The 11,824-nt window shown below is 39.9% G+C and overlaps 2 protein-coding genes across 2 annotated transcripts; both read left to right on the top strand.

Moving 5' to 3' along the window:
* Positions 1-3,214: 3,214 nt before the first annotated feature.
* On the top strand, positions 3,215-9,394 carry LOC101312691 (beta-adaptin-like protein A-like). The gene is made up of 11 exons (XM_004291165.1): positions 3,215-3,312; positions 3,669-4,185; positions 4,713-4,837; positions 5,550-5,748; positions 6,118-6,346; positions 6,810-6,976; positions 7,202-7,411; positions 7,583-7,693; positions 7,810-7,986; positions 8,231-8,692; positions 8,821-9,394. The coding sequence occupies exons 1-11, from the start codon at positions 3,260-3,262 to the stop codon at positions 9,109-9,111; spliced, it is 2,541 nt and encodes an 846-aa protein (XP_004291213.1). The 5' UTR covers positions 3,215-3,259; the 3' UTR covers positions 9,112-9,394.
* Positions 9,395-10,188: 794 nt separating this feature from the next.
* On the top strand, positions 10,189-11,393 carry LOC101306990 (pentatricopeptide repeat-containing protein At4g19890-like). Its single transcript, XM_004292813.1, has 2 exons — positions 10,189-10,329; positions 10,404-11,393. Exons 1-2 carry the CDS (start codon positions 10,189-10,191, stop codon positions 11,391-11,393), a joined length of 1,131 nt encoding a protein of 376 aa, XP_004292861.1.
* The last annotated feature ends 431 nt before the right edge of the window (positions 11,394-11,824 follow it).

Below are 11,824 nucleotides of genomic sequence, written 5' to 3'. Positions count from 1 at the left end.
GATAGTTAGATACATACGGAGATTCGAGGCTTCTCGAACGGAGTCGTCGGAGAGTCGAGGCGCTGCCCTTGGTGTTGCCGAGTCGACGGTGAGAGAGGCGAGGTGCTACCCAGTTCTCGAGGCGAGGTGCTGCCCAGTTCTCGAAGCGAGGTGGCAGAGATACTGCGAAGTCGAGGTGGCGGAGGTGTGAGGTGAGGTGGCGGAAGTGCAAGGTGCTGCCGAGTCGAGGTGGCGGAGGTGCGAGGTGCTGCCGAGTCGATCGAGGTGGCGGAGCCGCGGAGGTGCGAGGTGAGGTGAGAATCGAGAGACTTTGACTCTTTGAGCGAGAGAGAGTAGAGACTGAGAGAGGCGAGAGAAGGATAGAGATTGAGGGACTGAGGGACGTAGGGTTAGATCAAGTGATCAACGGCTTGGATAATGGTTTTAATTATTTTTTATTATTTTTAATATAACTCAGTTGGTACACGGTATACTGTATTTTAAGAAAACTTGTACCATGTACCAACCGACTTCTCAAACTTAGTACGGTACTACTGTACCGAAAACTCGGTTACCAACTACTTGGCATACCAATTTGCTTGGTACGGTTGGTACATGGTTGGTTGGTTTCGCCAGGGTCCAAATTGCCAGCCCTAATTATGACTACCTTTTTTTAATTTAAGAAATATCGGAAAAGATAGTTCATGTATTGAGAAAGACAAATTAATTATTTTTATTTTTACGAACCAAATGAGGCCTAAAATATACATTATTTTTGTAGATTTTTTAGACAAATATGACGCTAATAACTAATGAGTAATGACTAGCTAAATACCGGCAAGGTAATCAACTAATGACCAGCAGCTAGCTCCGGCATAGAATTATATGCAGGACATGAGACGTCAAAGTGTTCGATTTTTCTTTCTGTAATGTGTATTCGTCGGTATACGAATAGCTAAGCTGACATTGTACGTAATTAATCGTACATGTTTATCATGCTCGAGTCGGTCTATCGAATTATTATGCAAAAGTTCTGCCGTGTTGGTTGGGAGTGCGGCTTTGGTTGATACTTTGGAGCCATGCACATCATTTTAACGGTGGTCAAGAGGGACTCATTCATTGGACTAATCATGCAGGCTAGCTTCTTTGGCCTTGGTAGAAATCCTTGCTTTCTTATACGATTCAAATACGGTAGCCATATATTCATGGATGAGAATGATGAGCGGTTGTAATCGAGTAAGTCGGTTTGAATCGAATTCTTAAGCCATTCCGGCATTTTCCTCGAAACGATATCTTGATGACACAAGTCGTGTTTGAATTTGATCAGCATAAAGATCTGGTTCAATACGATTCAAGAAGCATACGGTACATTTCTGAACCATGCATTACCGCAGCATGATTTCATGTGCAGTTTGTCAAAGCAGTTTTGAAATGCTTCTTCTCTGTAAGCACCTGCCAATTGCTAACGCATAAAGCACTTTCATCGATCAGTTTGTGCCAAAACGTCGTCCAAACTGCTTTCTCATTATGAAGAACTGATTCCTACAAATTACGTCATTTCTAAGAGAAGCAAACACTGACAACAGAGAATGACTGATGATGTTCTTAATCTCTGGTGAACTTCTTCTCTTATTGCTCTGCTTCTAGAGTCGTACTCAATGCAGTTCTTCCCCTAATTGTGTCGATTAATATTATGTTCATGTAATCTTGTTCCCAATTTTCAATCTATGATTATATGATTAATATTAACCAAAGGAAACCATTGTTGAATGAACCTTTTTGTTGTTGTTGCAGTCTGTACTGTTTCATATGATCATCATCATAATAAGACCCTTATCAAGGTAGAGTGACGGTGTCTACCAGGAACTGAAAATAGTAGAATACAGTGTAAAAATGATGCTTGTTATAGTACCTCGAGTTTTAACCAGCTACGGAAAGAGTAACAAGAGAATGCAAGCAGAAAAGTAGAGCAAGGCAAGAAGGTGTAACCAAATAGGCCTAGTTCATACCAGAAAGATAAGACAGACGTGTATCCTGACCTTTCACACAAAAACAGAAGCAGAAAGATTCTAGAAAGACCTCGGTTTTGTGACAGCCACAAGAGGAATTTTCCTATGCGCAACAACACCGCTGCATTCGGTCATGTTCCAGCTGGCAGTTCCCAGTCAAACTTGTGCAAAATATTTGCTAACACAAGCTCATTAGTAGTCATGGCAAATGAGATTCCTGGGCAGCCCCTTCTATCAGCTCCAAATGGGAGTAATTGAAAGTCTTGCCCTTTGAAATTCACTGAAGAATTCATGATTCTCTCCGGTCGAAACTCTTCTGGTTCATCCCCCTCTGCTGGGTCTCTTCCAATTGCCCAAGCATTGATAAAGACCATAGTTTTTGCTTCTATATATATCGTGTTCCATTTCCAAAAAAATCTTCAGTTGATTCATCACGAGGGGCGAGTAATGGTATTGGCGGATGTAGCCGAAGTCTCTTTGATCACTGCTTTCAAGTAGTGCATGTTATCTAAATCACTTTCTGTGATGTCTGGTTTGCCATTAGCAATTTCCATCGCCTCATTTTGCAGTTTTCTACAAACTCTGGGATGCCTCATTGCCCACTCTAAAACTGTGTATGTTGTATCAGTTCCACCAGAAAACATATCCTACAAGAAGCCAATTAACACGATTTATAATCCATGTATGGTGAAAATGTAGACATTCTCAGCAACTATAAGATAACCCACTCAAGTAACAACAATTATAGTAATTTGGACACAGCACTTGAATGAATTGTCTGCTCTGATACATATACTGTGCACAATTGAAATAGCTAGAAAATCGGTATGGCACTGATTCATGGTCATAAGCAATCTCCTTTTTATTTGGTGCTCGACTGCTCCACAGATCTAAATATACCAAATTCTTTTAAAAAGTAATAACTTGGAACTAAATGGGTTAACAATCTCATGGTGCTTAGCTGGTATAGTAAAACGAGAGGGAATGACTTGTAAACTTTTTACAGAAACTCAAATCCCTTCTTTTTACCATTTACGCTAGTAAGTTATGATTAGAGATCTGAACTAGACACGGTGGAGTAGAGGAGAGGCGAGAATATACAGGCGACGAATCTGATCTAGCCACGTCAAGACCAGCCTCTCTCTCTTGGAAAGGTTCAAGTTCAGAGCTTCTCTGAGATTCAGTCACCAAATTCTTGTTCTTGGTTTCAGATCTCCAAACGCAGAGTGTACAGTACGCTTCGCCGGACCTGACCTCAATTCGGATCAGTCATGGCTCCTCCGGCCATATCTGCCCGATCTTCGTCGCCGTCGCAGCCATCCGGGTAAGTCTCTAAACCCTAGTCTCTCCGATTACCAGTCTGAGAAGATTAGGTGAAGGAATGATGAACAATATAGTGAATTCCGATTAGGAAGTAATGCATGCTAAGCTCCGATTCCGATATCAGTGATCACCTTACCTTTCCTTTGATTCTAATGATTTGGTTACTGAAGAACTGTGATGAACAGCTTGATATACTTAGCTGAATTGAAATTCTAGGCTAACATTGCTATCTTAGGCTGTTTTGATTGTGCCAGTACTTAAATTGAGCTTATATGACAGATTTGTGTGGTTAAATTGATACTAGAAATTGATGTTTTCAACTTTGAATTCATACTTGAAATTTACATTTGCGAGCAGAAAAGGCGAAGTTGCGGATGTGAAATCGCAGCTCCGGCTTCTGGCCGGCAGCCGAGCACCGGGAGCAGATGATTCCAAGCGTGATCTTTTTAAGAAGGTTATCTCTTACATGACGATCGGCATTGACGTGTCATCGGTTTTCGGAGAGATGGTGATGTGCTCAGCAACATCGGATATTGTTTTGAAGAAAATGTGTTATCTCTATGTTGGAAACTATGCAAAGGTTAATCCGGACCTCGCACTTTTGACGATCAATTTTCTTCAAAGAGATTGCAAGGATGCGGATCCAATGATCCGGGGTCTTGCTTTGAGGAGCTTGTGTTCATTACGAGTGACGAACCTGGTGGAGTATTTGGTGGGGCCCTTGGGTGCAGGGTTGAAGGATAATAGTAGTTATGTGAGGATGGTAGCAGCTATGGGGGTTCTGAAGTTGTATCACATATCAGCTTCAACTTGTGTTGACGCAGAGTTTCCCGCAATGCTTAAGCATTTGTTGCTTAATGATCCAGATACACAGGTAAGGAAATTTCATTTATATCTTTCTCAGAGTAACTGTTGTGGAGGGGATACTTTGGGAGTTCTTGTTTCAAACATCTCATATTACAAATCACTAGAGTAAAAAATAAAATGTTATGGATGTTAAAGAAAAATAGATGTGTAAAGATGTTGTGGTTTCAATCATCTAATGTTAGACTAGACTATTTTGACAAGCGTCAGTGTTAGTTTAGAAATTGTATTGCAAACATATCGGTTCCACCAGTGATGCCCTCTAGTCAACTATGACATAATTTTGCACATGTCTGCTGTTTTTATTGGTAAAGGTGGAACATGAATGCATTAGAAGAAGAACTGACTTTGAGGTTTTAGACACAATATTCCGATAACTATCTTTATTCTATCACTTATCTGCTTTCTAGCTTCCTATACTATAGTTCTCAACATTTGCCTCCAAACCTTTTAGCATTTTATGTTGAGTGCTGCAGATGATCTAGGACTTCTTCATCTGTTCTTTGAGTTAGCAGATCCTCATTATTGCATTCTCAGGTGGTTGCAAATTGTTTATCTGCCCTGCAAGAGATTTGGAGTTTAGAAGGAAGTGGCTCCGAGGAAGTATCCAGGGAGAGAGAAATTTTGCTCAGCAAATCAGTTATATACTATCTTTTGAATCGGTATTTCTCTATGGGCTGGCCAGCTCAAACACTTTCATGTTGTTTCTGATTCAACACATAATTCTAATTGGTTATCTGATGCGTGTGGTACATTTGGTTTTATTTATACCAGTTGTAATTCTAAAGCGGCTCTGAGGTCAGAGTGGCAGATTTAGTAATTTTACAACTGATGATTAAGAGAAGAAGATCAAACAACATAAAGTAGAATAAAACTTAACGATGTGATGGAGAGTGATGGATTTCATACTTTAGCGATTCAACTATGGAAGTTGGTGTGATTAAGGATATGGTAATGGAAGTGAGCTGATTAGGTATTTTACTAAAAAATTCATTTGGTCATGGTGAAATTCTTTTGACCTAGTTGAATTATACTATTGAAATGTGAATGCCCTCTTCTTCTTCTTCCAACCTTTCTCTTTATCCTCACCTATTTATCTCCCTCATGTATACTCTTTCTCTCTCTCTCTCTCTCTCTCTCTCACACACACACACACGGCTTGTTTTGCATCATGATGGTATGCCGAAGTCTATTTGTCTAATGGATCTGTCACAAAGCATCGGTAAAGAGTTATATGGGTTGGGAGCTAACTTCTGGCATTCTTTTTTTGAAACGTTTGGCATTTTCTTATTGTTCAAGAAATTCATATTCCATTATAACTTTCTAATATATGAAAAAGTAGTAGCTGAGATTGGTTCACATGTTCTTATGCAGGATCAGGGAATTCAGTGAATGGGCGCAATGCCTTGTGCTTGAGTTGGTAGCTAAGTATGTACCATCAGATAGCAATGAGATATTTGATGTCATGAATCTGCTCGAGGATAGACTTCAGCATGCAAATGGTGCGGTTGTCTTGGCCACCATTAAAGTATTTCTTCATTTGACTTTATCGATGACTGACGTTCATCAGCAGGTAGGCATATAGCATTTAGTTACCGTTCCTCCCTCTTGTTTTTTATTTATTTATTTTTTTAAACTAGTAATAGGAAGAAGTATCTTTTGCATAACTATATAGGACATACATAAATACGGAAAAATATTTTGGTGCTAGTCTGCACATCTGAAATAGAAATAAGTTATCCCGTGTAGCATAATGTGATATACTGAACAATGACTAATTATGGAAATAGAAAAGGGAAGAGGATTTTAGGATCTGATGAGTGATGATTTTGATTTCTGTGCCTCCATTTTTGGTGTTCCTGTGGTGGATGTGCCTCCATCTTGTATTACCTGTGTTGTTGTTATGACAACCATTTCTCTAATTGAAACCGTTTTTGGTTAGGTATATGAACGTATTAAAGCTCCTCTTCTGACCTTAGTGAGCTCAGGAAGTCCAGAGCAATCTTATGCCGTTTTAAGTCACCTGCATATTTTGGTGATGCGTGCGCCTTTCATATTTGCTTCAGACTATAAACACTTCTATTGCCAGTATAATGAGCCATCTTATGTCAAAAAATTGAAGCTTGAGATGTTGACTGCAGTGGCAAATGAAAGTAACACCTATGAAATCGGTAAGAAATGATGATCAAGTTTATTACAGGTCCTTGAAGCAATTTTATGTGCATTATGGTCAATTCTGAATTTCTTTATGGGTGCTGTTATTCTTTGTCTGGTAAAAGTTCACTTTCATTTATTTGTTTGTCAACAAGTTTATTTTAATGATTTGATAAAAGAGTTTGTGTTCATTCATTTGTTTGTTTGATAAGAGCTATGTTCATTTCATAGAAGTTTGCTTCCAATGGTTTGGCACGGTTACTTTCATTTTTTTGATAAATTTGTTTCCATAGATGTTTGCCTTTAGATACCATGTTTATTAAAAAGTAAACTTTTACTCTAATTTTTATTGGATTAAAGCTAATAGCTTAGAAATCTAACTCTTTTAAAACAGTCTAACGCCATTTGTTTGAGCGAAGTTTGCTTTTGTCTTGCATTTAATTAACTGATAAAACTTTTAATTCCATGATTCTATTTCAGTGACGGAATTATGTGAATATGCTGCAAATGTTGATATTCCCATTGCAAGAGAGTCGATCCGTGCAGTCGGGAAAATAGCTCTTCAGCAGTATGATGTGAACGCGATTGTTGATCGGCTTCTTCAGTTTCTGGAGATGGAGAAGGACTATGTAACTGCTGAAGCTCTGGTAAAATCTTGTTTCCCCCTGTTAGACACCTATACTGGTAATTCTAAGCATGATAGTTTACAGTCGTACTTTCCTGTGACTGATATGTCAAAACTGCTCAGAATTGTGTTATCAAGTTAAAACAAAAATAATGGAAAGAAAAAAATAAACAAAGAACTATTGTGATTGTGTTTATAGACTCAATAGTTATCCAGGTTCGCTTAAGTATGAAGTTCTCTTTTGTAGGTTCTTGTAAAAGATCTGCTGAGAAAATATCCCCAATGGAGTCAAGATTGCATTGCGGTTGTTGGGAACATAAGCAGCAATAATGTCCAAGAACCCAAGGCCAAAGCAGCTCTTATATGGATGCTGGGTGAGTACTCTCAGGATATGCAAGATGCACCTTATATATTAGAGGGTTTGGTTGAAAATTGGGAGGATGAGCACTCCGCTGAGGTAATAATTAAGTTACCTTTTCTGTTCCAGCTCTGTTTTATTCATAGTTTTATATTCATTACCTTATATTCAATAGTTTTGATTTTTCTTTCATGTGTTTGTTTGGTCACCATTCTTCCATCTTATAGCTACACTAGATTCTCTAAAGATACGAATTTATCGATTGAACAGGTTCGGTTACATCTTCTCACAGCAGTAATGAAGTGTTTTTTTAAGAGGCCACCTGAGACTCAGGGGTCCTTGGGAGCTGCACTGGCTGCAGGTCTTGCTGATTTTCACCAGGTGCATGTTGCTGTAGTTTGCTAGTTGATTAAAATGATTATCGTCGAAGTAATTCATGTGTAACTTCAGTCTTATTTTGTTTATGAACGTTCAATAAAATTTTCAGTTGGTTGCAGGATGTTCATGATAGGGCCTTATTCTACTACAGGCTTTTGCAATATGACATAAGTGTAGCAGAACAAGTGGTAAACCCTCCAAAGCAAGCTGTTTCTGTCTTTGCTGATACCCAAAGCAGTGAAGTCAAAGATCGAATATTTGATGAATTCAACAGTTTGTCTGTTGTATATCAAAAGGTAATAATAACTCAAGAAACCTATAAATGGTTTCGGATCAAACACACTCCCTATCCCTTCCTAGGTGTACATGTCAGGATTGACAAGCACAAAGCACCTCTAAATATCTAGACACATCTGTGTATCTACACATATGCTACATATACACTGATACTGGTATTTTTTGCTTTGTTTGCAACACGCACATATGTTGTGGACTTTCGGATGTAGTATCTGACATACTGATATATTTAAATGCTTGCAGCCATCATACATGTTTACTCACAAGGAACACAGAGGTCCTTTTGAATTTTCAGACGAAATTGGACATGTATCAATTGGCACCGAATCTGCAGATACTGCTGTTCCAGCTAACAGGGTCGAGGCAAATGATAAGGATCTTCTTTTAAGTACATCAGAGAAGGAGGAGACAAAAGTTCCCAATAACAGTTCCTCTGCATATAGTGCTCCCTCATATGATCTTACCTCTGTATCTGTTCCCACTTCTCAACTATCGGATTTGGTGATATCAAATTCCACTGTGCCAGGACATGCTCCACAGTCTTCTAGCTTTGCAATTGATGACCTACTTGGTCTGGGTTTTCCTGCTGCCCCTGCTCCTGCTCCTGCATCTTCGCCTCCTCCTTTGAAGCTTAACCCAAAAGCTGTTTTGGATCCAACTACTTTTCAGCAGAAATGGCGCCAACTGCCCATATCATTATCACAGGTCTACCTTGTAATTCTGATGCTCAATTTTCTTCCTCATTTCTTGAGGCGCTTGTTGAAACTTTTCTTTTTGGCTAGTTATGAAGAACATAGTTCCCGCTAACAAACGGCATCTATAATTTGGTGCAGGATTATTCTATTAACGCTCAAGGAGTTGCAGCACTGACTACACCCCAATCACTCCTGAAACATATGCAAGGCCATTCCATCCACTGCATCGCTTCTGGTGGAAAATCTCCCACCTTCAAGTTCTTCTTCTTTGCCCAACAAGCAGAAGGATCTTCAACATTTTTGGTCGAGTGTATAGTCAACACATCCTCTGCGAAAGCTCAAATAAAGATCAAAGCCGATGATCAGAGTGCAACAGAGCCCTTTTCATCTGTATTTCAATCAGCTTTGTCCAAATTCGGCATGGCATGAGCACAGTAAAATAAAATCTTAGCCGGAAAAATAGATGTTTAAGAAGTGGAGGTCCTTCAATCAATATTCTCATCAGACGAAAGGAAAAGGAGTGATTTTGTAGCTGTAGATGAAACTACAATTGAGATTTGCATGTGGGTTGCTTGTTTCTGTTGTGTACCTTAACCCACAACCCCAACATTTCTGGTGAAACTTCCTTGTAACATTACATGTAAAATACTTGTGTATGTCAAATTTTTGTTAGCAAAAGCTGTGAGCAGAATAAAATTTCATATGTTAATACAAACCATCGGAATTGAAATCACATCTCAATGATCTCATCACTTCAAGATCAACCCCTCTGGTTGCCCACTAGACCAGTGTTTATCGGATGTTTGAGAGTTTGATTGCTAACCCAGTAAGCAAAATTGTGGGTTTTTTAACTTTTATTATCTTTCTATCTCAGATGGGTTTGGTTATGAGTTAAAGTAGAGTAAAATCAAAACCATGGAATTATAAAAAGTAAACGACATGTCGCATCAAAAGCCAAGGTCTTATAAAAATTAGTGGGTCGCATTGGCGGACTGGGCCTATGCGGGATAGGCGGAGTCTTTGGTGGGCTAGGCGGTACCTATGTGGGTTGGGCTTAGGCAGGCCGGTCGGTCTACCTTAAAAAAACACTCACACTAAGAGGAACAGTCATTATTGCCCCCATGATCTCCTGCCGTATGGGACGCGTATCTGTCCGTATTCCGGCATATCTGGCCGTATCCGAGATCAAATTAGTAATCTACAAAGCACTAGGTACACGCTGGTATGGCCGGAAACGGCCTAATACAGCCGAAAACTGCCCGAAACGCGTCCAATACGGCCGGAAACAACCCGATACACCGGGATATGTATCCGTAAATAAATCAGATACGTGGAGGTAATAATGACTTTTAGTTCATTTTAGGTCGATTAGTTGTGTGCAGTGTGTTTTGGTCGGTTCTTGTGGCTTACTGGAACTCTGGAAGTGTGAATTCAAAACATCTTCTTCTATCTCAGATCAGTCAGATGGGTTTGGTTCTGAGTTGTGAGTAGAGTAGAAACACAACCATGGCTTCATTACTGAGAGTTTCATCGGCGGCGAGAAGGGTTTTGTCAGTTCTGAGTAGCTCTCAGTCTCAGAGTTGCTGGCTAAGTAACCAAGCAGAGTCACTTGCTACCTCTCTCGCATCTTCTGACAAAACCCACTTGGTAATCCGTCATTCTCTTCTCAACTTTTCGTAAATTCATGTAATTTTTGTTGATTACGTTCTGTTTTTGGTCAGATTCTGGAATGGAAATTGGAGAAGTTGCTGGAGGAGAATGAGAGAAATCATGATAGGTACTCTGAGCTGATATCTCTATGTGGAAAAGTTAGGAACCTCCCACTTGCAATGCAAGTGTTTTCTTCCATGGAGGCTAATGGAGTTCAACCCACTGCTGCTGTTTTCAATTCCCTTATACATGTTTGCTTCTCTTCTGGGAATTTGTTCACTGCTATAAGCTTGTTTGAGATTATGGAGAGCTCAGAGGGATTTAAACCCAATTCCGATACTTATGATGCGTACATTTCTGCTTTCTTGAAGTCGGGTAAATTTGATTCGATGCAAGCTTGGTACTCTGCCAAGAAAGCTGCTGGCTTGAATTCTAATATTGAAACCTATCAGTCTCTGATTTCGGGTTGTGTCAAGTTGAGGAATTACGAACTTGGTGATATGTTCTATAAAGAAATGGTGTTATCAGGAATCATGCCAAACTTGCCCATATTGGAGTGTATGCTGGAAGGGCTTTGTAAGAGGAGAAGCTCTGGCCAAGTGAAGGAGTTCTTGGCGATGGTGCGTGGTTATGGGTGGAAGGTTAGTGAAAAAATGGCTGAGATGGTTGTGGGGTTGCATACTGAACTTGGGATGGTGGAGCGATTGGAGGAGCTACTCGAGACTTTGATGGAGAGTGATCAAAGTTCGGAAACTTTGTTGCCGGTGCACTGTGGGATTGTAAGGATGTATGCCGTGATGGATAGATTGGATGATGTAGAGTACTCTGTGGGGAGAATGTTGAAACAAGGATTGTCATTTAGACATGAGGAGGATGTAGAAAAGGTGATCTGCTCCTACTTCAGGCTTTCCGAATACGATAGGCTGGAGTTGTTCTGGGAATGCATCAAGGGTTCTTATGTGCTTACAAGTTCAACCATTGATTTGCTGGTTGCTGGGTATAAAAGAGCAGGGTTATCTGACAAGTTGAATGATATGAAACTAGCTAGTGGATCTTCATAGCATCCATACATAACAAGAAACAAGTTCTTGAAGAAGAAGACAGTATCCCACATGCCTACTCTTGTAACTTAACTGTGAGCATCTAGCTTGGCATTGTTGTCACCTGCTCCAATTGTACATGTTTCTTTGTATCTTTTAGCAAGATACTGCCAATGAGAAAAGCCAAACAGGCTAGACTTGTATGTCAATCTGTGGTCCTTTGATGCTTACAAGTATGCTCGGTCTGACTTGTCCAGAATGGGTGAGAGTTGGAGGCTAAAGTAGTAGTATGATTGCTCGTGCGATCTGAACCTTGTAGTGGCCTATAGTGCGGTACTAGTTTGAGTCAGTGGAAAGTGAACCGGAATGCCACTTGAAACAAGCTAAGAGCAGCAACAACTAGGACTAGTGATCACAGATTCACAGTTCACGTCCCCATTCAACACACAAGA

The sequence above is a fragment of the Fragaria vesca genome, linkage group LG2 (assembly GCF_000184155.1).
Source record: "Fragaria vesca subsp. vesca linkage group LG2, FraVesHawaii_1.0, whole genome shotgun sequence".
NCBI classification, from domain to species: domain Eukaryota; kingdom Viridiplantae; phylum Streptophyta; class Magnoliopsida; order Rosales; family Rosaceae; genus Fragaria; species Fragaria vesca.
The sequence above is the reverse complement of the archived record's forward strand: the minus strand, read 5'-3'. Positions and strand labels throughout refer to the sequence as shown.

Excerpts from the sequence above, each read along its gene's own strand:
- LOC101312691 (XM_004291165.1), top strand. The coding sequence starts at position 3,260 with ATGGCTCCTCCGGCCATATCTGCCCGATCTTCGTCGCCGTCGCAGCCA. Across the intron at positions 6,977-7,201 it reads ATGTAACTGCTGAAGCTCTG|GTTCTTGTAAAAGATCTGCT; the intron begins GTAAAATCTTGT and ends TCTCTTTTGTAG. Across the intron at positions 7,987-8,230 it reads TGTCTGTTGTATATCAAAAG|CCATCATACATGTTTACTCA; the intron begins GTAATAATAACT and ends AAATGCTTGCAG.
- LOC101306990 (XM_004292813.1), top strand. The coding sequence starts at position 10,189 with ATGGCTTCATTACTGAGAGTTTCATCGGCGGCGAGAAGGGTTTTGTCA. Across the intron at positions 10,330-10,403 it reads CTTCTGACAAAACCCACTTG|ATTCTGGAATGGAAATTGGA; the intron begins GTAATCCGTCAT and ends GTTTTTGGTCAG.